The sequence below is a fragment of the Neopsephotus bourkii genome, unplaced genomic scaffold (genome assembly GCF_033783945.1).
Source record: "Neopsephotus bourkii isolate Nb327-2 ecotype Australia unplaced genomic scaffold, CSIRO-AGI_Nbou_v1 NB_533, whole genome shotgun sequence".
Taxonomy (NCBI): domain Eukaryota; kingdom Metazoa; phylum Chordata; class Aves; order Psittaciformes; family Psittacidae; genus Neopsephotus; species Neopsephotus bourkii.
Window position 1 is genome coordinate 1,273,054 of NW_026901034.1, and position 24,839 is coordinate 1,297,892.

At 54.1% G+C, this 24,839-nt stretch overlaps 2 protein-coding genes across 3 annotated transcripts; one reads left to right on the forward strand and one right to left on the reverse strand.

The window, feature by feature from the left end:
• Positions 1–1,643: 1,643 nt before the first annotated feature.
• ANTKMT (adenine nucleotide translocase lysine methyltransferase) lies at positions 1,644–4,396 on the forward strand. Its single transcript, XM_061350827.1, has 5 exons — positions 1,644–1,994; positions 2,073–2,177; positions 2,687–2,827; positions 3,322–3,372; positions 3,926–4,396. The coding sequence occupies exons 1-5, from the start codon at positions 1,644–1,646 to the stop codon at positions 4,127–4,129; spliced, it is 852 nt and encodes a 283-aa protein (XP_061206811.1). The 3' UTR covers positions 4,130–4,396.
• Positions 4,397–4,421: 25 nt separating this feature from the next.
• CCDC78 (coiled-coil domain containing 78) lies at positions 4,422–19,260 on the reverse strand. Of its 2 annotated transcripts, XM_061350693.1 has the most exons (16): positions 19,184–19,260; positions 19,023–19,091; positions 18,632–18,760; positions 18,355–18,441; positions 17,909–18,088; positions 14,339–14,479; positions 14,211–14,261; positions 13,481–13,569; positions 12,797–12,875; positions 11,587–11,712; positions 10,725–10,936; positions 9,920–10,091; positions 9,222–9,265; positions 7,146–7,212; positions 5,839–5,936; positions 4,422–5,163 (listed from the first exon to the last, which is right to left on the reverse strand). In XM_061350693.1, the coding sequence occupies exons 1-16, from the start codon at positions 19,196–19,198 to the stop codon at positions 5,043–5,045; spliced, it is 1,680 nt and encodes a 559-aa protein (XP_061206677.1). In that variant the 5' UTR covers positions 19,199–19,260; the 3' UTR covers positions 4,422–5,042. The 2 variants fall into 2 exon arrangements, with proteins under 2 accessions (XP_061206677.1, XP_061206678.1); XM_061350694.1 differs by lacking the exon at positions 14,211–14,261.
• Positions 19,261–24,839: the final 5,579 nt, after the last annotated feature.

Genomic DNA, 24,839 nt, shown 5'->3' on the forward strand with positions numbered 1-24,839 from the left:
CCATCCTCCTCCTCCTCCACATCCCCTGCCCCCCTCTTTTCCCAGCTCCTATTTCCCCAGATTTTCTGCTCACTCTCAGTCTTAACCGGCCCCACCAGAAAATCGGAGCAATCCCCATGGCCCCCGATTTGGCTCCAGCCACATTAGGGTATGGAGGGGCAGCACCCCTGAGCAATATCTCTGGGCTCTACAGATGGTGTTTCCTCCCCAGTGGAGCTGCCCCACTGCTCCCTGGCTGGGTTTAATTGGGTCTGGTTGTTAAGCACCCCAAGCTGCATGGTGCGGTACAAGGGTAGAGCACACATGTGCATGTGTGTGCATTCTCATTCCAAGGGTGAAGTATTTGGCTCCCACAAGGAGAAGGCTGGTGCCTTCTACAGGGCTGGAGAGGTGGGAATCCCGCTCCACAGTCACAGAATCATAGACTGGTTTGTGTTGGAAGGGACCTTGAAGCTCCTCCAGTCCCAGCCCCCTGCCACGGGCAAGGACACCTTCCACCAGACCAGGTTGCTCCAAGCCCCGTCCAACCTGGCCTTGAACACTGCCAGGGATGGGGCAGCCACAGCTTCTCTGGGCACCCTGTGCCAGCGCCTCAGCACCCTCACAGGGAAGAGCTTCTGCCTAAGAGCTCATCTCAGTCTCCCCTCTGTCAGGTTAAAGCCATTCCCCTTGTCCTGTCCCTACAGGCCCCTGTAAAATGCCCCCCCAGTCTCACTCCCCTCCACCCCAAAGCTGGGGCTGCCCACAAGTAGTCAGTGATGGATGTCCCAAAGCCCTGGAGGAGGCTGGTCACCCTCTGGGGTGCCACCGGCCACGGCACAGACCCCTGGGGCCATCCCCATCTCCCAGGGGACACCCCAACATGCTGCTGGAGGGGACCCCCCGGAAGCCCTGACCCAGAGGCCCGAGGAAGGCCCGAGAGGAAGGTGACAGCGGGGCCATGTGGGCCGGGAGCTGCTGCCCTTTGTGTGCGGCTGCCCTCCTGAGCCGTCATTGTTCCCACGTTGGGGTTGGGTTGGGGGGGGTTAATTGCGGGTGGGCAGGAGCTGTGGAGCCCAGCCCCCCCCCGCATCCCACAGCCTGGAATTTTCCCACAATCGTGGCTCTCTCGCAGGAGGAAACCCACCGCCTGTGGCACGCACAGCCGTGAACAAGCGTGCACACCACTGCTCACAGCCGTGCATGGCTGCACAGCCACGCACAGCCGTGTACAACTACATGAAAGCGCGCACAGCCGCACGCAGCTGTTCACAACCTCACACATCACCATGCACAGCCGCCCGTCTGCTCACAACCATGCCCCACTGTGACTAGCTGCGCACAACCAACAGCAACAGCACACCGTCAGTGCACAACCGCACACAGCGGTGCCCACGTGCACAACCGCGGCTGCAGCCCCACAGCCGCGCACAAGCCCGTACCGTACCGTACCGCACCGTACCGTACCGTACCGCACCGTACCGTACCGTACCGTACCGCACCGTACCGTACCGCACCGTACCGTACCGCACCGTACCGTACCGCACCGCACCGTACCGTACCGTACCGCACTGCACTGCACAGCCGCACGCGAGCGCGCACAGCGCTGCTCAGCCACAACCCCCCCTGCCTGCACAACGGCGCGCGTTCACGCGCGGCTGCCCATGGCCACGCACAACCGTGCACGCCCGCAACAGGCGGCGCCGCTCCTCCCGCCCCGCACACAAAGACCCGCCGGTGCGCAGCACCGCTATGCCCCGGCCCCTCCCGGTGCGGGCAGCCTCAGCCCGGCCCGGCCCCCGCGGAGGGCGGGAGCTGGGGAGCCGCCCCTTCCGCCCGCCATGGAGCCGGGGGAGCCGGGGGAGCCCGGGGAGGCGGCATGGGTCGGGCCGGGCGGGGGGCCGCTGGGCGGGCGGTCGCTGCTGGAGCTGGCCGTGGCCACCGGGGTGGCTGCTTGGGCCGCCTGGGCCGTGCTGCTAATGCCCGGCTTCCGTCGGGTGCCCCTGCGGCTGCAGGTACCCCCGATGCCCCCCCCCGCCCCTCCCAGTCCCGTGTCCTCCCGGTACCGCCGGCGCTGACCCCGCTCTCCGCAGGTGCCCTACCAGGCCTCCAGCCCGCAGCAAGCGGCCAACGCGCTGGCGCTGCTGCGGGGACGCACCGGGAAGACGGTGGATCTGGGATCAGGAGATGGACGGCTCGTAAGGGCGGGCAAGGGGGTGCGGGGAGGACAGGGAGGGGGCTGTGCTCAGCAGGAGGATGGATGCGATCCCCCCCTGAGCAGCTGCTGCCGTGCACCCGGCTGGGCTTCTGATGGCCCTCCTGGCTGGCCCTAGATAATCCCAGACAGCTCCTAGACAGTCCTAGGTAGTCCTAAACAAGCTCCAGGTGGCCGTAGACAGCTCTAGACAGGTCTGGGTGGTCATAGACAAGCCTTAGGTGGCCTAAGACAGTGCTAGGCGGTCATAAATAGCCTTGGACTGTTCTCTGTGGTCCCAGACAATCCTAGGTAGTCCTTGATGGCAACAGAAGACACCACATGCAGTGAGCAGCATGGGAAGGCACTGTAGGAGGGAGGTGCCAAGGCCTGAGGCCACCCTGCCTCTGAGGAGGGAGCGAGTGGAACTGGGACACAGCCCCTGCCCCCTCAACTGGCCCCCAGACTCGACCCTGATGTTTGTTTTAGTTGCAGCTCTCTGTCTCTCCTCAGGTGCTAGAGGCTTATAAGCAAGGTCTGAGACCAGCCTTTGGCTACGAGCTCAATCCCTGGCTCCTGTGTCTGTCCCACTACCGGGCCTGGAAGGCTGGTTACCATGGGAAGGTTTTCTTCCTGAAGAAAGACCTGTGGAAGGTAACAGTGTCCCAAGGCGTGTCTGTGTTCAGGCCAGCGCTAGGGCTTGCTTGTGGTTGCTTGCTCCTTCCTCAACCTGTGCTGCTCCCAGGAGGTGGAAAACCATCCTCGTTCCCAGGGGAATGCCAGCCTGGGCAGCCCGTGGCTGGCTGCTGGTTCAGCAGGCAGCAGTGCTCCTTCTCAGAGCAGCTTTGATGAGAGGCATGAGGTGCTGCTGACACATGGTGGCCTTCAGAGGTGTGCTTCTAAAGGTGCCTGCAGCCTGACCAGAGAAACCCAGCAGGGAAGGTGGATGTGGGATGATGCCGGAGGCAGGCACTTGCGAGTAGTGCTGCTCCCAGGCACACCAGCACATCCTCATCCCACATGTTGTGGGGCGTCTCTGCTTCCTCCAAGGTTCAGAAGATCATACAGAAGGTGGTGAGATACTTGGTTTCCCCCTTGTCCCCCTTTGCTTGTTGCTTCTTGCATTCCCCTTTTCCATCTCTTTTAAGGTGAATCTTTCTGATTGCCACAATGTGATCGTGTTCCTGGCCCCCAGCGTGGTAAGTCCATCCCTCCCTCACACCCCAACTTCTTCAGAGCAAACTCCAAGGAGGGTTTTATTAGGAAAGAGAGATAATCTGGACAGTGGCAAAGGCTCTATGAGTGGTTTGGTGCTCAGCACCATCCACATTTATCGAATCATAAAATCATTAAGGTTGGAAAAGACCTTTAAGATCAAGTCCCACCATTACCCCAGCACTGCCAAGGCCACACTAAAATGTGTCCCTAAGTGCCATATCTATACATCTTTTAAATACCTCCAAGGAGGTACCTGCCCTGGGCAGCCTGTTCCAATGCCTGACCACTCTTTGGGGAAGAAACTGTTCCTAATACCCAGTCTAAACCTCCCCTGGTGCAGCCTGAAGCTGTTTCCTCTTGTCCTGTCTCTTGTTACTTGGTTCTAGTCCCAGCCATACACAGGGCTGGCACCAGCCATATGTTTTGGAAGGGTCCTTGGTTGATGGAGCCTGCTTGGGCCCCACCAGCCCTCCCGAGAAGCTGTCCTGTGGTTGCTGGTGGCACTGCACCACATGGCTGGCTCTTTCTCCCCAGAAACCTCCCCTGGCCACCAAGCTCCTTGCAGAACTCCCTGACGAAGCCCGGGTGGTGGCTGGACGCTTCCCCTTCCCCTCCTGGACCCCCACCAGCACCCTTGGGCAGGGGCTGGAGCAAGTCTGGGCATATGACATGAAGGAGGTGCGGCGAGCAGCGCAGAGCAGTGCAGAGGGAAGCCAGGTCCAAGAGCAGGCTCCTTAAGCCTGGCATTAAGCACTGGAGCCCTTTCAGTCCTTGGGCTCAGCTCAGAGCTGCTTGGCCAGGCTTTTGTTCCGGAGACTTGCAGGCTGGCAGTGCCTCAGTTTTCCAGTGAATGGGCAGTTGGGGGGAAGCAAGGGAGGGGAAAATCAGACCTAGAAATCCTGGAATTATTGTAGGATTTAAGGGCTAAGCCTCCAGTGCCTCTTTATGTACATTTGCTACCTTATTTCTAGTTAAGTTTTCAAAATAAACGTTTGATTGGTTCTTCCCTTGAAACTTTTGCTTTGCTGCAGGGTGCTCCTGGAGCCAGAGCTGCTCCTGGCCTCAGGCTTTGCTCTGCTGGCCCTTTGGAGGCAGCTTTGGAGGCAGTTTGTCCAGCTCCCCTCCTGCTGAAGAATCAGTTTGGTCCTGCTCACGGTGTATAATATCCCATTTTCCAGGAAAATGGAATGTAATGAAACAGGAAAAAGGGGCTTTCTCACCATAAAAGAGCAGCTCACCCCCTTTCTCTAGCCTGTTAGACCAAAGTCTGTCTCGAGCTAGCCCATGCCTTATCTCTTTGAGAGGGGAGTGAAGACAGGAGCAGAGTTAGCCCTTGGACTCCAGTCTAGGTCTGACCCAGGAGAAATGTTACCACAGGAATGGGAACCTGGAGCCCCTCAGTAAAAAGCTGCCTGGGAACCTGACCCCGTGTCCCAGGCATGATGTGCTCAGGGAACAGCAGAATTCCTGCTGCTGAAGGGTCAGGACAGACATGCAGTTGTCTCATGTTAGTGCTGTGAATTTGAGACCCGGAACACCCACGTGGTTGCCCTCGCTGTGCCTCCCAGCTCTCAGCAAGGAAAGGATATGTGCCCTGGCCAGTCCACAAAGCAGAAAGCTCCTTCCTTTGGAATGCTGCTCTTTCTGCTCTTCAGAGCCGTGGTGGATAGCTATGGTTCATGCCTGACAGTCCTGGCTCTGTGCAGCGAGTATCGGCTGCCCCAGCACTGAGCGCACGTGGCTTCCTCAGCTGGAGGATCTCCTGCTTGTACCTGCAGTGGGGAATTAGCACCATGGTTGCCTGTGGACTCACTATCCTGAGTGATTTGTTTAAAGGGACACTGCACCTTGTGTTTGCCAAGGACACACAGCGTCAGTTAGTGCAGAGCAGCCAGCCCAGGCACTGAGCCTGCTGGGAACTGAGTCCTGGCAGATACAAACCCAGCCTTTTCCCAGGGAAGAGGCTTTTGCCAGGTAGTAGACCTGTGAGTCTGACCTGAGTTCACGGCAGGCACCGAATATGTGGAGTTAGAGGAGGCACAGCTGGACCATTGCTCCAACAGATGTGCTCTACTTTTTCTCACCCTTCCTTGCCCAAGCAGCTGTTCTCCCTGCTTTGGGGCATGATGAGCCACAAAGTCAGAAAGGACTGTACATTAGGGGCTGCTGGAAGATTTCAGCTAAGAGAGGGATTGCTTCTCTTAGCTTCCAGCTAAGACTTCCTCTCAGATTCCTCCACAGGATGAGTGAGCACACAGGTAAGGCCAGATTCTACCCCACTGCCCTACAGAAGGAGGGCTGGTGGCAGCTGCAGCACATCTGGATGTGCTGTGGGACATTAGCCCTGCTGGCAGTGCTGTGGAAAAGAAGTGGCAATTGTTCCTGGAGCACAAAGAAACTTGGAGCACAAAGCAGAGAACGTGTGAAGGGGGATCCCACCATCTCACCTTGCAAGATGCTTGTCTATGTATTCCTGCAGCTCTGACACCTGCTCTTCTGCCACAATGGCCCGAGTCAGCAGCTGGCTTCTCTCCTCCAAATCCTTCTGGAGGGGCAAAAACCATAGAGAAAACTGAGATGGGAGTGACCACTTCCCTATCACTCGGCTCCAACACCACTTATCATTAGGCTACAGAAGCAACCCCAAACTGATGTGCTCAGGGAAGGGAGCCTGGTGATGACAGTGCAGCTTTCTGCAGGCGTCATCAGCTGAGCTCCCCTCGCTCACCAGAGCACAGGCTTGGGTGCCAGGGCCACCACAGTGCTGCCAATTGTGATGTCCTACTCCAGAAGCTTCACAGCTGAAGCGGTGGTCACTGGATTTGGCACACAAACAGCTTTCACACCTCTACACCAAAGGGAACCCTTTGCAATGAACTTAACCTACCCTTTTAGACAGAACCCCAGTTTTTGCACAGTGTCTCTGGGCAGTAGATGACCACCTCACCCAAGGTAACCATACAGTCCCTGTGTCACCAGGAGAACCTGAGGTGTTTGTCTGAGCTCACTTGCAAGGTGCACAACAGAGCCAGGAGCAGGACCTGCTCTGTGTGCAGTGCTCTGCCTCAGTCACAGCATCTCCATTCTTTTGGCCACAAAGATACACCCAAATTGGATGTTCATCTTTACCTGACCAGACAATAGTGAAGCACTTCCTTAGGCTGCTGTGGTCGACATGGAAGGGGTCTGGGAGCACATCTATAGCTTTGTCTACCACAGAAAAACAAGCCTCTGCTTGGTTTCCAAAACCCTTTTCCCCAAGTGTGGCAGGGACCCCAGCACCAACTCCTCTTCCCACTGCTGCCATCACTAGCAGACAGCAATCCCCACCTTAGACAAGCCTGCTCACATCACCTCAGTTTCCTCCCCGTGCTGGGCCAGCCCATTCCCAAGTGTGGCACAAATATTCATGTGCCCAGGGGGAACCACACTGGAAAGCTGATTGAGATGCAGCCTAGACTTGAACCAGCTTGAACACAGACCCAGTTTGTTGTACAGATGCCTTAATGCTTGTGCTGAAACATGGGAGAGACCAATATGGTCTAGCAATGAGCAGATACAAAGGTTGCTACCCTTCCAGTAGCCTTGAGAGCATCACTTGGGCTGAGGCCAAAACCACAGCAAGGCTCTGTGGAAAGCCACCCTGCTCCAGGCAGGAGCAGTGTGTTTGCCCTAGCAGCGGGCTGGGGCAGCCCACCTTTGCATGTGGGTTAGGGACAAGCTTTTATTGGGATGGGCTGTTCCAGGCCTTTACCTGGGTGGTGTGTGTGAACTCCTGGAGCTGCTTCCTGACCTCTGCCCAGCCCTCTTCATCCAGTGGCCTGAGAGGGAAAAGCAGAACTTGATCATGTTCAGACATTCAGATCCAGCCCAGCCATAGGTCACACAGCTCTGGTGAGGGGCTGGACACAATTCATGCCCATCCAACCATAAACCCCAGTGCTCTGAACCCTTTTTTCTCCTGATGCCCCAAACTTCAGGGCATGCAGCATTGTCCCTGTGCCTGGGCACAAGAGTCACAGCCCTTCTGCCAATCTGGGATGCCACACTGCAATGGCTGGGTTTGTTCCAAGAGCACATCAACACTCATACATCAGAGCACTCCGTGCAGAAAGAGTTCTTATCCTGACACTGAATTTGATGGAAACAGTGATCAATGCCAAATGCTGCCACTTTTCACGTTTCGGAGCACAAACCCACTTGTTCTGGTCACTGAGCATGATAGGTGCTGAGCAGTCTGTGCAGCCCAACGTGGGAAAGTTCTTCCTCTTCTGTCCCTGTCTGAATAAGCAAGATACAGGTCACATCTGATGCTGGAGGAATTTGGGTTGTATGGAGGAAGGAATGCATTGTGCTCCAGAGCTACGACTGCCCGAGTTCCCTCTGGTGGCTGCAGCCTCCCAGTCCAGGCACACAGGAAATCGTGGCCGAGATTCCATGGGAGCAAAGGGAACAATAAACAGTGAAGCCACACAGCTGATTGCTAGAAATGAGAAGTAGCAAGAATTATAGCTACGTGCTGCAGTAACACCAGCTAGAGGAACAAGGTAACAGCATGGATAAACCATTAGCATGCAGAAAACAAATATATCAGGTGGTCAAGTTTTGTGGCAGCTAAAAAGTGGCACCTCAAGAGCTAGATATATCATTAGAATTAAGGGTCTGGACTTTCTGTGTCTTATTCCTGTGGTGAGTCTGCCAAAATTAATGCATGTATTCAAGGATAGGTGCATTCATATCTATATGTTCAGCTTGGAGAAGGCTCTGGGGAGATCTTGAAGCAGCTTCCAGTGCCTAAAGGGGCTACAAGAAACCTGGAGAGGGGCTTTGAACAAGGGCCTGTAGGGGCAGGCTAAGGGGAATGGCTTTAACCTGACAGAGGGGAGACTGAGATGAGCTCTTAGGCAGAAGCTCTTCCCTGTGAGGGTGCTGAGGCGCTGGCACAGGGTGCCCAGAGAAGCTGTGGCTGCCCCATCCCTGGCAGTGTTCAAGGCCAGGTTGGACGGGGCTTGGAGCAACCTGGTCTAGTGGAAGGTGTCCCTGCCTGTGGCAAGGGGATTGGGACTGGATGAGCTTTAAGGTCCCTTCCAACCCAAGCCAGTCTGGGATTCTATGATGCTGTAAGGACTACAACTACTTTTCAATGTGGAAAACATGGCAGAGCCTGGTCAAGGCTCAAGCTCTTCTCTGAGAGACTCCAGCTCAGGCACTGACTAGTCAGTGCTGGCATCCAGTCAGTGAAATACATGACATGTTTTCTAGGGTACCAAACTTTTAAAAGGCTGAAAAATCCCAGCTCAGATTTCTTCACTGTTTTGTTCCACCTTTACACAGGTACAGTTGATAGAGTTTCAACTGAGTAACAGAGCAGGGGGATGAAACCCATCAAAAAGGAGCGAATAAAGGGCACGTCATGAAGCCAGGGCAGTAGCAGGGTCACTGAAGGTATCCAACCTAGCTTCTGCATTGGGTAGGCCAAGAAATAAGACCATCCCAAACTGGTGGTGTTTCACTTGCCTTCCCCAGGTTGTGTTCCACCAAAGCACTGGGGTGTATGTCTAACTTCAGCTTCTAAAGAGATCAGTGGGACTAAAAACATGATGAAATCAAACATGAGGTTAAGAGCTTTCTTGGACCAAAGCCCAAATGACCAGTTCATTTCACTGCAGGGAATGCTGAACTGAGGTGACAGCTGGCTTTTCTTCTCAGATGAGCCCCTATCAGCTCGCTTTCTCTCTATTTATTACCACCTCCAAGTAAATCAGAAAAGACTTCTCAATCCACACAGCAAGGAGAGTGAATTAGAAATATCCCAAGAAACAGCACTTACTGCTCAGGAGCCAGTGGAAAGGCTGAGGTTTCTTTCAGGGTTTTCTGAAGGCAAAGGAAGAAGAGTATTCCCATAAACTTTAAACCATTGCAGTTTCACCACAGACCCCACCGCTTTGAAGTGGCACATCATATCCTCACAGTCCAATAGCCACCAGTGCCCTGGCAGGGAATGATGTGTGGTAGATTCTTAAGGTTTAGGTCTCACATCCTCTGAACTGTTAAATAAATGCATTTTGTGCAATTCAAGAGACATGTCTCTGCCCAGGCAGGTCCAGTGGGAGGACATGGAGGTGACTGGTGGGTTTCTGACGGGGGTCTCCTGATCAGTTAGCAGAGGCATTCAATAGAAAGCCCCGTCCTACTTTCCGTTCTTCACTTCTTAGCAGGGAGTGCGTCTGCTGTCCTGGCAGCTCTCCCATAACATCAGCTACTCCTCAGCCCTCCCAGAGCTCAGCAATCCCAAACTATGGGGCTGCCCAGCCAGTAACTATAGCTCAGCCCTGCACAGCATGGTTGAAGCAATGAGGGGACTGCTTGGACATTCCATCTTCTCCCCAAATGAGAAAGAGAGCAAGCACCATCCCTGCCTGTGCTGCAGGCACAGCAAACCCTCAGAATGCCTAAGGAGGGAGGTGAATCTGGCTTGTGAGAATCTTCCCCACCCCCCACCCCGAAAGCCAGCAGCATAGCCAGCACCTTCTGCAGCTCATGTAGCTCCATTTCCAGTTTTGCTTTATCCTCCCGCAGCCGGTTTAGCTCCCGTGTGGTGTTTGTCAGCAGCTCTGGGTCTGTGATGGAGAAGTGGAGCTCGGCAGGGCCACAGTCTGCAGCGGCGCTGCCTAAGGACCGGATCTGCTCTCGCTGCAGCCTGGAACATACCAGAGGGGTTAGTGCCTGTTATCTTTGGTTAGGTCATAGCACCGAGTGTTTCTGCTGCTGATGGAGGTACCATTTGCTTGAGAGCTGCTGGCTTCTGGCCACCAAGAGCCAGTTCCCCTGCAAAGGATAGGCAGGAGAGCCCAGCAGTATGCATTATATTCCTGGGAGTGTTTCTGAGGGGAGCTTGTCCTAGAGCTATTTGTGGCTTTTATGCCACAAGAATTTCTGCTGCTTCCCACAGCCCAAGCTGCTGAGAGCTGTGGAGCAGAGCTGAGAGCACTGCAGGAGCAGGCTGGGAGGCAGGAGTTATTTGTGGTACCTCTGCCTTTCCACACCATCCAACGTGGAATCACTTTCTCACCCTAAATTTGACACAGAAGAAACGTAAGTGCAAAGCAGCTCCAAGGTGTTCAGAGCACCCTGAGGTGCAGCTGGAAACACCTTGCTCCTGGCTTGTCAAGAGCAGGGAGATCAACATGTATTCCAGATCCTCTGCTCCACCTTGGAGCCCTGTTTGACTCTGTCCCCACCACAGGTCTGGGTGTTCCAGGGCACTTCCACTTGGGCCTTTGCAGCAAGTAGAAGAGACAGAGGAAAACCAGACCCTGGGCCTTAGCCCTACCCGTAAGCAATGAGCAGGTTCTCATGCTTCTTGACCAAGTCCTTCATGCGTTTCTTGTAGCCACGTGCTGCTCTGGCTAGCTGCTCCTCCCGAGCCCTGTAGGAAGCCCTGATGTCCTTCAGCATGCTGTCCACAAAGCGTTTCATGGGAACATGAGCAGCTGGGGCCTTGCTAGGCTCCATAACATTGCTGGATTTGCTGTCCATGAAGTCCTTTGAACATACAGAGAAAGACATCTAGGTGATTGAGTCATTCCCTAAGGCATGTAACCCATTTCCCAGAGACACTACAGGCATTTATGTGCTCACAGCACAGAGGATAAGGCACATCTTCCATTTTCAAAGAGCAGGAAAGACTAATTAAATTCCATCATGGACCTTCAAGACAGAGAAGGCATCTGTGCTGTACCAGATGTACATCTGTACTGTACTGTATCCCTGCCTAGGGAAACACGAGTTGGTGTTGGGAGTTATCATTTCTAGTCCATTCCCTTTCCCACATTCTCTGCTAGCTAGGACATGGTTCAACATTGCCCTGTTGGGAATTAAACTATTCTTAACAGTAAAGATTCCTTTGCTGAGTGTCCTGATCCATCACCACACTGTGTTCTTTGGTACCAGCCTTCTCCCAGCACAGAAGCTCTTGCCAAAACCTGCTTACAGCTAACTAGGGGGATTGATAGAGGGTGCCTGGAATCTCCTCCTCCAGGCCAAGGCAAGGGTACAGAGCCCCCTTCTAGCTGCAGGCATTGGCTCCCTAAGCCCCACAGCCAGCAGGAAGGGGAAACAGCCTGCAAGAAGAGGGCAGCCAGCACAGAAGGGCTTTCCCTGCAAGGAGAGCCCCTGGGGCTGGGGGTACCCACCGCCACGTCCTTGATGTACTGCGCCAGCCGGGAGCGATATTCCTCATTCAGCTCCTTCAGACGGAGCTGCAGCTGAGAGTTCTCCGCCTCCACCTCTTGGAGCTGGCTCTGGGAGCTGAGCAGCACCTAGGCACAGCAAACATGCTCACTCCTGCCCTCGTCCTCTGGCCACACAAGGGGCACTAAAAAGCCCCATTAGAGATGGATGACTTCATTGCCAAATATCCAGCTGCATTAGAGCTGAGAAGGACCTGGATTTTCACAGGATCCCACTGGAAATGTTCATCATCTCTATTCCCCTGCTACCTGCTGTCATTTACAATCCCCCTCTGCCTTGTGATTACACCAGCTCTTACTAAACAGCAGTGAACAAAATTCCTCCCACCACCTGTGGCAAACAGCACCTTCCACCAGCACTGCACCCCTGCAGAAGCAAACAAGCATGAACAGCAGGTTGAGAGAGGGGATTCTCCCCCTCTGTTGCTCTCTGGGGAGAACCCGTCTGCAGTCCTGATGCAGCTCTAGGGCAACAACATAAGAGGGACGTGGAGCTGTTGGAGAGAGTTCAGAGGCCAGGGAGATGCTGTAAGGCCTGGAGCAGCTCTGCTCTGGAGCCAGGCTGAGGGAGCTGGGCTGGTTCAGCCTGGAGAAAAGAAGGATCCCTAAGGGGAGACCTTAGACCAGCTACCAGTGCCTAAAGGGGCTACAAGAAACCAGGAGAGGGGCTTTGGGCAAGGGCCTGTAGGGACAGGCTAAGGGGGAATAGCTTTAACCTGACAGAGGGGAGACTGAGATGAGCTCTTAGGCAGAAGTTCTTCCCTGTGAGGGTGCTGAGGCGCTGGCACAGGGTGCCCAGAGAAGCTGTGGCTGCCCCATCCCTGGCAGTGTTCAAGGCCAGGTTGGACGGGGCTTGGAGCAACCTGGTCTGTTGGAAGGTGTCCCTGCCTGTGGCAGACGGTTGGAACTGGATGTGCTTTAAGGTCCGTTCAACCCAAACCATTCCATGATTCTATAGTTCTATGAAGCAGTGCAGGGAGAAGCACCTTGATATGACAAACTCCTTGGAGAAGGAAATACGTTGGAATACCTCAATACGAGACATCCACCCCCGGCTAGCTCTAGGAGAAGCTCATGGTGCCCCGGAGGAGCTGATGAGCACAGGCAGTCCTGGAGCCGGGGTGCCAGGGGCTGGAGGGAATCCTGCCCTTACCGCTGACTGCTCCACCAGCTTGCGCTGGGTGTCCCCAGTCGTGCACTTTGCCTCCTGCAGCTCCTTCTGCATTGCCATCCTGGACACACAGGAAGAAGCCGTGTTTATTTTAAGTCCCCAGAGTTCTCTGTAGGTCCAATAGAGGCAGTTTTGAGCAGGAAGTCACTACAGGATGACAGAAATCTCTCTGCAGCAGATACCAGCCCCCAGATGTGTGCCAGCCAGCAGCCACAGAGCCCTCACAGCCAAAGGTGACTATCCTCCCCACTCAGAGGGTCTAGTTCTGTAGTGTTCCTGCTGTAGCAGCCTTTGCTGGGACACCAACCTCATTGCAGCCTGTCAATGGAAGAACAGCCATGGGGGCAAGGGCTGTGGCTGGGTTCATCTCTGGACTGTCACACATGTGCTGTGTGCATCACAGAAGGTGGATTTTCAGAGTTGCATAGGCCAGTTGAGTACTTAAACACAACCCACTTCTAAGCAGGCAGTTAACCCTCTAAAGAGTGTTGTAAACATCAGGTTTTGCTTCCAGGCCTCACTTCTCCCAAGAGTGAATCACCATTTCCCACCTTGTACCCCACCAAAGGCAGGCTGTCTCCTCTCCTGCTCCCAAGGATCAAATTCAGCTGCAACAAGCTCCATACATGCCCAGCCAAACAGAAGGATGTGCCCTCAAACACTCACACTCTCTCTTCCATCTTCTGTTGCTGCAAATCATAGGTTTTCTTCAGATTTTCAAGCTCTACTTTTATGTGATCCTGGTTTCCAAGCAACTGAGGGACAAACGAAGAGGAAGATGAGACAGAGGGCTGAGCTAAGAGAGGGATTCATGAAGGGGGAAGAAGTGAGGACAGCCTCCAGCTGAGCAGTGACATACTGGGGAAAGGACAGGTTTCACTGGGAGTGACCAGCTCTGTAGGACATCAGAGGCTGTGTGTGATCTGGAGACAGGGCACACATGTTTCTCTCCCAGAGGAAATTCTCACACTGAGAGTCAGATTCCCAGCAGGAGTTGGTGGCAGAGCCTAAGCTGGTTTTGCATGAGCTGCAGATGGGAAGGAGGCAGGGAGCATTTCTGTGCTCTCAGCTTTGGGTGCTTTGTCATCCCCATCTTTCTCAAGTACTGGCAAGAAGAAAAGAAGTAGGTGTCCTCTGCACTTGTTGGCTTCTAAACCTCTGCCTCTGTTTAGCAAGGGGAAATGAGGGAACCACAACTGCCCTCTCTCAGCTTCTGCCTGCACAAGATTATTGTAGTATCATTTTTCAACTGCACTGCTTAAAAAATAATAACTTATAATCAATCAAGGCATCATTGAACAAAATTCAAGTTAGCACCAGGAGGTGCCAGCCACAGTTGGAATAAATTCCCCCTCTTCTTCCCCAAGGATCTGGCACCAGACCCCCACACACTCACTTTTTTTTCCAGTTTTTGTTGCTCATGTTCAGAGGCAGCAACATCTTCTGTCTGGTTTTAGTAAGAGACCAAAGAAGGTGCCTGTTAGACCCTTGTTCTCCAAGGAGCTGGTGGCAGGGCATCCTTACCTTCACCTTCCGAGCGGAGAGGTGACGCACCATTGCCCTCGCTCTTCCCAGCTCAGCAAAGGCTTCACCAGCCATGGCAGGAGAGCGGTTGGCATTGGCCAGGTTGAGCAGTTCTTGGCTGAGCTCTTCATTCTTCATGACCTGCCAGGTCAAACAAGAAGAGAAGAGCTTCTGAAATGCTGCCTCTCCAGCTCTGCACAGTGTCTGTTCAGCACATACCTGCTGCTCTTGGTGTGTGCACAAGGCAGGCACTCGCATCCCCTCCTGAAAGCAAGCTTTATTCTTAATTGTCTCTTATATGTTCAAAAATACCAATGATTTTCTAATCCTCATGGAAATGCAGGATGCCATCATAGATTAATAGAATCATTGAATGGTTTGGGTTGGAAAGGACCTTCAGATCACCCAGTTCCAACTCCCTGCCATGGGCAGGGACACCTTCCACTAGACCAGGTTGCTCCAAGCCCCTGTGACCAACCTGGCCTTGAACACTGCCAGGGATGGGGCAGCCGCGGCTTCTCTGGGCACCCTGTGCCAGCGCCTCAGCACCCTCACAGGGAAGAACTTCTGCCTAAGAGCTCATCTCAATCTCCCCTCTGTCAGGTTAAAGCCATTCCCCCCTTGTCCTATTGCTAAAGTCCCCGATGAAGACTTGCTCCCCATCATTCATTGCCAGGCATCAGGATTATTCACATGGAACTTTTCTCCCTCTGCCCATCTCATCCTGGCATTGAAATCCACAGCACAGTGCCAGCCCAGCCCAGCTCTGCCACCTCCCCTCCATCCTGAACTCCATCCTCCTTCCTCACTCTACCCTTGCACCCTCCACACAGCGCTTCAGCCACGTTTCTCCACACAACAGCTTTGAACAGTGCTGGACTCCATGTGTAAGAGAAGGGCGAAATCATCCATCCATCCATCCATCCATCCATCCATCCATCCATCCACCCATCCATCCATCCATCCATCCATCCATCCATCCATCCATCCAGGCTGCCGCCACCCAGCTAATTCCAGGTTTGTTTGAATGCATCCCCCCAGCAGCAGCCAGCCCACAGCACCATGTAGGCAGTGAGATTCAAAGTGCTGCTGGTGTGAAGTGACACATTTCCAAAAGATAAAGAGGATCTGAATGAGAAAGGCTCTGTTACAGGTGATCTGGAAGGAACACTGGGGGAATTCATGTCTCACGGGAGGGTTTCTATGTTGATAACAAAGCTTTGATGGGGTTTATGACTGGGGACAAGCTTGAGTAATTGTTACCATGGCAGTGAATCGGGAGGATGGGATGCAGAGGTCATCTGAGTCATCCGTGGAGAGAATAGCTTATCAAAAGATAGCACAGGGTGGGCTGAGGGGGAGAGAGGAGAAAGGAGGCTGACAAAGAGGTGAGATATACAGCTGTGAAAACTGACAGCTACGCAGAGACAGGCTGCTTGTTCTCCAACCGAAAATGATCCAGCTGCATCTGCCTGCCCTGACAATTCGATCAGAGGGGGTTACACAGGCTCAGAAATACCAGCCTGGGGAAAGAAAGAGGCAGTTCCAGGTTTGGAATGGGTATCGCTGCCTTCTCTGTGCCCCCAAGCCTGGCCTGGCTCCAGGGAAAACCCCAGCGTGGAACCAGTTTGCAGCCAGTTGGGTTCCCTCCACAGCCTCACTTTGTACCGCCGCAGACGTGAGCCTGTGGAACAAAGGAGAAGGAGGAAACAGAGAGTCAAGGAAAGGTCAAAGGCTTGAAAAGGAAGAATTTACAACGAGTTAGAAAACAGGCACAAAGTGCCTGGCTGGCATCTTCTGGAAGGCACTTCCCCAGGGACAGGCAAGGCCAGCTCCATGCTCCTTTGCCCGGGACTATGTGTGAATCGAGCCATACAATGAGCACTGAGGACAATCCAGAGGCTCTCACTGCTCCTGTACAAGGGACCATGAATGAGCTCGCCGAGCTGCTGCTGCGCCAAGCAGCCATGACAACATATTGGCAAGGTCACAAGTAGCACTTGTAATTGGGAATGTGTAAAAGGTTCATTGTCTCCCCCGAAGAGCGCTGGGGAAGGGGAGGGGGCAGAACCACAGGCTGCTTTTCCCATTTCCTTTGGGAAAGTCCACACTGGGAAAATAATGAGCAGGAGGCCCATGCCATGACAAGTCCCAGCCTGCCAAGTTGGAACCTCTTTCGCTTCAGGCAGGGATAGTTGGTAGTCAAAGCCAAGAAACTGGGGGGAAACCCTCAGCCTACCAATTACAACCAAGGATTCACGTTTGGCTTCTGGACGCTGCTCCACCACCTCTTCAGGATGACTGAACCCAGGTGCTTTCACTCTCTTAAACATTCCAGGATCCATGTGAAGCCGATGTGTTATTACTGCTAACCTGCTAAACCCATCATTGAGAGAGAGCAGCCACCTCAAAATCCCATTTTTGACAAACACATTGCACCCCCTTGGGGACAAGAAGCAGCTGAGACTGCTGAAGGCTGAGCTGCTCCCTGGTGAGCCTGGCAGTACCGTGTCCCAGCAGCGTGCTGCCTTGCTGGCAGTCAGCTGCACGCGTGCTGCCTCGTGCTCTGGCAGGACTAGGGGGCAGGTTCACACCCCTGCAAGAGCTGAGCTTGCCTCCTCCTAAGACATCTCCATTTCTCAGCTTATGGGAGACAAGTGATAGCTTCACGAGTCACTAACTCACTTATTTGCAACGGGTTGATGATGATCTCATATCCTTAGAGCTCTCCTGAGCAAAGCTCCCCATAAAACCAGACCAGAAACGGCAAAAACCAGCACATTTGGACCCAGCCCCACATCTTCCCATCACAGCTCTGCACAGGACCAGCATGGGAAACCAGGTCATTTGGCTGAAACAGCTAAACTGTCTGCTGGGGGAGGGAGGCAGGAGGGTGTCAGTCATTCAATCCAATTCAAAAAGGAGAGAGCAGGAGGGGGAGTGGGAGGGGAGAGAGGAGCAGCTATTATTGCCAAAGAATTGCACAAATCGAAGTCCAAATAACTTCATTAATAATTGCTAAACTAACAGTCATCAGGAAATTTACTATATTTTAAGGAGCAATCAGAAAACTTGCTTATATTCAGTGTTTTTCTAAACTTGCTGACCCCAAAAACCTCCAGGGCCCTTCCCGCAGCCATCTGAAATGAGAGAGACTACAAGCAGTTCACGTGCAGCCTGCTCAAGCCATGCAGAAGGAAAGGGAAACAAAGCATGCTGGCAGTCAGGAGAGACCTGCAGCGTGCACTCAGACCAGCCCCTCAGTGACCCCTTGGTAATGCTGGAGACAGGCCCTGGGATGGAGTGAAGAGAGGAGGACTCTGACAGCGGGGTGCCTGCATGAGCACAAGGTCAGTGTGGGCTCAGCACTGTCCCTGCTGAGCAGAGTGGCTTCTGCAAGCCCTGTGAGAAGGTGGTCACCTTCCATGAGCCTGAAAATGAACCCATGCCCAAGCTCTGCTGGCTCACAGCTGCCAAACCATTCTGGACCCAAGCTATGTTACACAACCCAAAGCCAAGTTGTGTGTAGATTGGGTGAACTGGAGAGCACCAGAGTGAACAGTGTCTCACCTCCTGGTCCAGCTCTTTGCCTAGGGCTAGGTAATTGCTTTTCAGAATGATGTACTCATCCGCCAGCTCCTTCCGGCTGGTCTCCAGGGCACGCAGGCCTTCCTGCAAGGCATCTCGCTCCCCACTGACCTTCTCACTGCAGAGCTCCAGCTCCAGCACACGGGTCTCCAGGGCCAGGATCTGCAGAGGGGAGGCAGCAGAATTAGACTGTGGCACAGATTAGCAGCAGTCACAGGGTATTTATTTGGCCAAACAGGTTCTGGAAAGGCTATAACTTAAAGAGAGATGAGTTTCATGTGAGTTTTCGGCCAATGAGGAGGAATCCCTTGCTTTAGCTAAAGCTAGGAGAATATGCCAAGCAAAATAAAGATGGATGTGCAACAGACTGCAGTTCTGGGTAAAGGTGTTGGCAGAGCTGAAACCAACTACTTCAAACTTTGGCATACCATGTTCTTCAGTTCAAAGTTCTCTGCCTCGTACTGCTCCTTCATTTTGTTTGTCTCGATCTGGAGATCAACGAGGCCTTTGGAAATCTAGGAGAGAGAAAGTATACTATAAAGCCATGGATTGTGAGGCCAACACACTGTTCCAACAAGGAATTTGAGCACAACACATGCTACCCCTAGAAAGAGGCATTTCCCACCAGGTTTTCCACCACAGATCTACTGGTCTCATGTGGCTTCATGCCTCTGTTCTCTCCAGCTCCCCAGGTATTTGTTTTACCTTCAATTTTTCCTCTTCACTGAAGCCCATTCTGGCTGACAGATCTGGTTTGGAGCCAGTCACCTTCCCCATCCTCTCGGGCAGGTCTCCGAGCCATCCCAGCCTCTCATCCCCATCCTGAAGCTGCACCTAGGGACACACAACAGCTCCCACAGCTGGTGCCAGCCAGCAGAGCCCTCTGCTCCCACAGCAGCACTGCTGGAAGAGCACAGCACATCCAGCTGTTCGGAGCCTGAACAGACTGCAGATGGGATTTTCAGCTGCTATTTTCCTCCTGCCATTCAGATTTCATTTGCAGAGTGCTGGTTCCATGAGCTAAGAAAAGGCTGCAGTCCTTCATACTTAGATTTTCATTAGCAGGACGTTGCACGTGTTCTGTCAGAGTACTTACATTCTCCTTCTCTGCAACAACTCCAGAATCCATGTGTTTGGAGGCCAAGGTCAACTTGCACGGCAGCGACTGAAAAGCAAAGGCAGGATCTAAGGATCTCTATGGCACTAAATTTCCCCTTGAGGTCCAGCACAAGCCATGTTGCTATCAACTTTGGTTACCACAGGGTGCGGCATCCACCTGGGGTTTAAGGTGGAGCCAGTTATTACAGTCACCCCAGGAGGTGTGTGTGTATGCCTTTGCTAGAGGCAAAGAAATGATGCTTGTCGAGAGGCTTCTGTATTCATAAGACATCACACGGCAGAGACTGAAACAAGAAGCTTAACAGATACCTTCGGTGAAGCAATATTGCTAGCTGGGAGGTACCACTCTGTATTAAGGACCATTCCTAAAATCCAGCTGTAGGGATGGCCTTCATCTCTATTGCAGGCTTCTTTAGAGAATTTAAGATCTGACTAACTCATTAATTAAACCATTCATCCAACCACCCAGCAGCATCTATCAACTTGTTTCCAAGCAATACTCTCTCGATCTCTGCCATCCTCATATCTTGTGTGCCAATGAGCCATCCAAATGGTACCAGGGTGTTCAAGAATTGCCAGTTGTTCATCTCCTCACTTCAGGCTCATTATTGCTGCTATTTCTGGAGAGCAGGTGAGTTTAGGTAAGAATCTGTCACAGAAGGAAAACTTTTGATTCTGAAGAAGTCCTTAGTACCTGTCAAAGCTAAGAGGAGAGAAGAGGGATGAGAAGCTCTGTGCTGAGCAGGGTTTACCAGCTCCTCACCAGCAGTGCCTGGTTCAGGCTGTTGGAGACCCTGTAGCCTCTTGACATGGATTGCATGGACCATGCAAGTGAGATCCAGGGGCTGAGTTCTTTTGGGGCTCAGGGGAAGGAGAAGCTAATGAAACACACAATTGTGTTATATTTTTGCAGAAGAACTTAGCAGACCTGAAGTGATTGTATTAAGGTAATGAAAGTGCTGATGGGAGCTCACATTCTTTTTACACCCACTGCTGAGCAGAAAGCCAAATTCACACACCGCCCACAGTGCCGAGGGGCTCACAGGTCTACGGGTGCTACAGCACGTGAAAGAGCTGAGCTGCAGCTCCGCTCCCAGGGTGCACGTTGGCTCCTCCAGCCCCCAGGCCCATACGGGCCGGGCGAGGACAGGAGCTCCCAGCACACACTGCCCAGAGAGGGGCGAAGGGTGGCTCATGCCACTGCCACAGACAGCCCCGGCCCCAAGCACTGGAGAGACCCAATTCAGGAGAGCAAACAGCCCACGCCTTCGTGCCAGCAAAGCTGGGTGCACCCTGAGCTGCAGCAGTGCCTGTTTCATAGAATCCCAGAATCCCAGACTGATTTGGGTTGAAGGCACCTTAAAGCTCACCCAGTCCCAACCCCCTGCCATGGGCAGGGACACCTTCCACTAGACCAGGTTGCTCCAACCTGGCCTTGAACACTGCCAGGGATGGGGCAGCCACAGCTTCTCTGGGCACCCTGTGCCAGCGCCTCAGCACCCTCACAGGGAAGAGCTTCTGCCTAAGAGCTCATCTCAGTCTCCCCTCTGTCAGGTTAAAGCCATTCCCCCTTGGCCTGTCCCTACAGGCCCTTGTCCAAAGCCCCTCTCCAGGTTTCCTGTAGCCCCTTCAGGCACTGGAGCTGTTCTAAGGTCTCCCCTTAAGGAGCCTTCTCTTCTCCAGGCTGAACCAGCCCAGCTCTCTCCAGAGCAGAGCTGCTCCAGCCCTTGCAGCATCTCCATGGCCTCCTCTGGACTCTCCATGTGCAGGATCTTGCACTTGGCCTTGTTGCACTTCATGAGGTTCACACTGTCCCACCTCTCCAGGCTGTCCAGGTCCCTCTGGATCCCATCCCTTCCCTCCAGCACATTGACTGCAGCACACAGCTCCATGTCATCAGCAAATGTGCTGAGGGTGCACTCAATCCTCCACTGTTTTACCTCACAGACAGCAAGATAAGACACATATTAACAATATAATAATATAATATATATAGTATAATTAAAATACACTTATAGAGTGTTACTTATGGCCCTGAAGTGCCTGGGAGGCTTTTGTTGCATGTGCCATCCCAGCACACGGAATGACAGCGACCACTTTTCCCGTGGTTTGGAAATACGAAGCAGATTTTGTCCCAGTGGATGTCCCTAACAGCAAAACGAATGAGGAACGAAGCTTTAGGGGGTCGCTGCAGCCCCGAATTCCCACCACTGCTTCATGTGCTTCCAGCGCCAGCGAAGGGAATCTACCCTCGCTCCGGATCCGCAGATACTCCCTGGGCAGGCAGTGGTGCTGCGGAACTACCCCGGTGTGGCCCCATCCCGCCCCGGCCGCCGGGAGCTGCCGCCACCGCCCCGGTACAGGCCCCGCCGCGTCCTGTTTCCAGGGAAACGGCACTTCCGGGTGAGGGCGGTGGAGCGGCAGTGCCCCCTGTCGGCAGGAGGTCTGGGCTGGCGGCACCAGCCCAGCCTTGAGCCGGAGCCCCCTGCCCCCCGTGTTCCTGCCTCTATCCAACCTAAATACATGCGCTTCCAGCCGAAAGGTGACACCTTTCTCCGGTCTCCACAGCTAAAAAGCCGCCCTCCATCATCCCTACCAGCCTCTGACATGCTGACGGGCTCCAGAAAGTCTTTTCCAGGCTCACTCACCCCCCCTCTTCCAAGTCTTTTTCCACAGGAGAGTCCTTCCAGACCCTGGCTGCTCCCGTGGTCCCCTCTGGACCCACTCTGACAGGTCCAACTGCCTCATGCTGGGACCCGGCACTGGACCTGTGCTCCTGGATGGGGTCTCAGGGGACTCAGTGAGGAGAGTACCTCCCTCGTCCTGCTGGGCACGCTGCCTGTGATGCAGCGCAGGAGATGAGGGGTTTGCCTGGCTCCAAGTGCCCACTGGTGGCTCAAGTCCCATTTGTCACACCCTGGCACCTCCAGATGCTTCCCTGCAGGCTGCCACCATGGGGCTGCTCCTGCCATCGCCATCAGCCTTGGAGCAGCCTCTGTGGGGCTTGGAGCAACCCACCAGCAGGAAGGTCTGGAGAGCTTATATGGGATATGGAAAATCACAGAATCCCAGCCTGGTTTAGGGTGGAAAGGACCTTAAAGCTCACCCAGTCCCAACCCCCTGCCATGGGCAAGGACACCTTCCACCAGACCAGGTTGCTCCAAGCCCCATCCAACCTGGCCTTGAACACTGCCAGGGATGGGGCAGCCACAGCTTCTCTGGGCACCCTGTGCCAGCGCCTCAGCACCCTCACAGGGAAGAGCTTCTGCCTAAGAGCTCATCTCAGTCTCCCCTCTGTCAGGTTAAAGCCATTCCCCCTTGGCCTGTCCCTACAGGCCCTTGTCCAAAGCCCCTCTCCAGGTTTCTTGTTGGCCCCCTATTACCCTTCCTATGCCCCAGCACACTTGCCCTGTCCTGGAGAGGAGTTAAGCAACGCAGCTGCTTCCCATGCCTCTGTTTGCCCCGTATCCAGCTTCATTCTGCATGATAGCTGCCTCTGGGACAGGCTTTTCTGCCAATCGCTGTCCCCATGTGCCTTCAAACCTTGCTCCCAGTGACAGCTCTTTTCCCCCAGACCTCAGGGGTTGGGACATTTCCCACGTGTGGCCACCCTGAGTCACAGCTCTGGGCTGTCCTCACCTTTCCCAGTCCAACCAGCCCAGCCAGGCAGGAGCTGGTGACGCAGTTTCACGTGGACACACGGGCCGCTGAGGTAATGGTGATGGCAATTACCACGGTGGTAATTACCACCTCCAAGCGCCAGCAGTTCATCAGCCACCTTGCCCAGCTCCCCACAGGAGCTGTGGTAGTCATGGCACATCTCCACCTGGACATGCCAACAGGGACCTCTGCCAGCAGCTGCCAAAACCTTTCACCACCACTGCCAGGTCCCCATCTCCAGTGACGTGGGACCTTTTGAGTGTGGGACCAGGAAATCAGACAGAGGTCATCTCCAACTGGATCTTTTCCAGGAGGGAGCTTGGTCCCTGCAGGTGTCCCCAGGAGAGCAGCACAAGCTCTGGGGTGCTGTTGTAACTCCTCCTGGCTCTCTTGGGCAGTAGCATCAGGGCTCTGGATGAGGAGCAGAACCAGTTGCCCTGGCAATGCAAGATGTTCTCCTCTGGACTGGGACAATATTTGGCAAGATCTGCTAAAAGGAATCCCTGGTGATACCACCCGTGTAACATCCCTGCCCCCCACAGGGCTCGAGCCAGGTCAGGGTTGTCCCTGCTGGTACCCAGAGCTGGCCCAGGAACACGCACCCTGTGTAGGATGGGCTGGGAAGCTCCAGGGGTCCCACAGCAGACGTGGCAGAGCCACCAGCACCCATCCCTCTGGGGCAGCTGGGGACACAAGAGGGAGCTGGGGACAGCCAGTGGCATCTACACACATGATGGGATGCAGAGGGAGCTCCTGGGGTGGGACTTGCAGGCCCGGAAGGGTAAGTGACTCCTTAGAGTTTAACTAGTTTAAAAGCCATTTTGTTTATGATTTTGCTGCTTTTCCTAATACCATTACAGCCTTCTCCATGGCAACCAGGTGGGACAGGTCAGACTTTGGTCCCGGACAGGGAGATTAGCTGCCGGGGCTGAAACCAGGGGGGATTGGCTGGGGAGGTCCACGCTGGCCAGAGCTACCAGCACGCCCTTGGTGGGGTCGCACACTGAGGTCCCCATGGTGGCTATGGTGCTGCTGCACAGGCACAAGGTCCAGGTGTGCAGGATGGGCTCAGGGTGATGCTGGAGGGACCAGCCAGGGTGTCAGAGCATCCCCTGCCGCAGCGGTGGGACGTGTCTGGAGGAGGTGCCCTCAAGAAGGTTTAAAGGTGGAGACAGGTCTAGCTCCTCCCTTCACCCCAGCCGTGTTGGGAAGGGTTTATTATTGACCCTCCTTATTTTTCCTTTGAGCTCTTTAGGTGTTTTTCCTGGAGAGGGCTGTTGGAGGCCGGGATGAACCTGCTCCCAGCCGCAGGAAGGGCTAGTTTAAACTTCCCAAAGAGGTTGTGTGGGTTTTGGCTGGCTGGCCCGTGCTGGTTCAGCTCTTTTCAGCTTCCAGATTGATTACACCTTGTGTCAATATGTGCTTAGTGCTTATTAGTGGGTGCATGTATCTCCGTCTCTCATTTCACCCTTCTGATCTATAATTTCCCAGAAGAGAGGATTAAAATAGAAGAGGGGGGAGAGCAGTGCTCAGGGCCTAAAAAGAAAGGGAGAAACCAGCGCTTGTGGGAAAACTGGGTGGCAAAGCTGGAGCCTGGCTGTCGCTCTCCAGCACCTCTTCCCATGGGCACGGCGCTGCTTTGGCTGCTGAGATGGTTCCTTAAAACCACCTGAGCTCTGTGGTGAAGAGCTGAGATGTGCCCTGCAGAGAGGAGGGGGTGCCAGGCCCCCACGGGGACGGGTGAGGTAGGAGCACGGTGGGGTGCCCATGGCATGGGGCTGGTGGTGGAGAGTGTCCCTGCTCCATCTCCATCTCACCACCGGCACAGGGGGAACCAGGGCTGAGAAGAGCAGCTCCGGTGGGAGACACCCATTCCTGGAGACATAGATGTGAGTGGTGCCAGCCCCATCCTGGTGCATCTTCAAGGAGGAACGGTACTACCAGGACATGGGGAAGGGTTATCCCCAGCAGCAGCAGGGCTCCTCTCACTGGGGCAGAAGTGGCTTTTTATCTAGTTCTTTTTTGTTTTCTTTCCTGGAAACTGGTAAAAGATTCTGCAGAAACCATGTTGGACCCGGGTGGGGAAATGACCTGGGACACAGAGCAAGGTCACCAGCCTTCCCTGGGCTGGTTT

Bases quoted from the DNA above. Each gene is read 5' to 3' on its own strand.
- ANTKMT (XM_061350827.1), top strand. From the start codon at position 1,644: ATGGCCACGCACAACCGTGCACGCCCGCAACAGGCGGCGCCGCTCCTC. The intron at 1,995-2,072 runs GTACCCCCGATG...CGCTCTCCGCAG, and splicing joins GGGTGCCCCTGCGGCTGCAG to GTGCCCTACCAGGCCTCCAG. The intron at 2,828-3,321 runs GTAACAGTGTCC...ATCTCTTTTAAG, and splicing joins TGAAGAAAGACCTGTGGAAG to GTGAATCTTTCTGATTGCCA.
- CCDC78 (XM_061350693.1), bottom strand. The intron at 14,480-17,908 runs GTGAGACACTGT...TTGACCTGGCAG, and splicing joins GCAAAGAGCTGGACCAGGAG to GTCATGAAGAATGAAGAGCT. The intron at 5,164-5,838 runs GTGAGATGGTGG...TCCCCACTGCAG, and splicing joins ATAGACAAGCATCTTGCAAG to GTACAAGCAGGAGATCCTCC.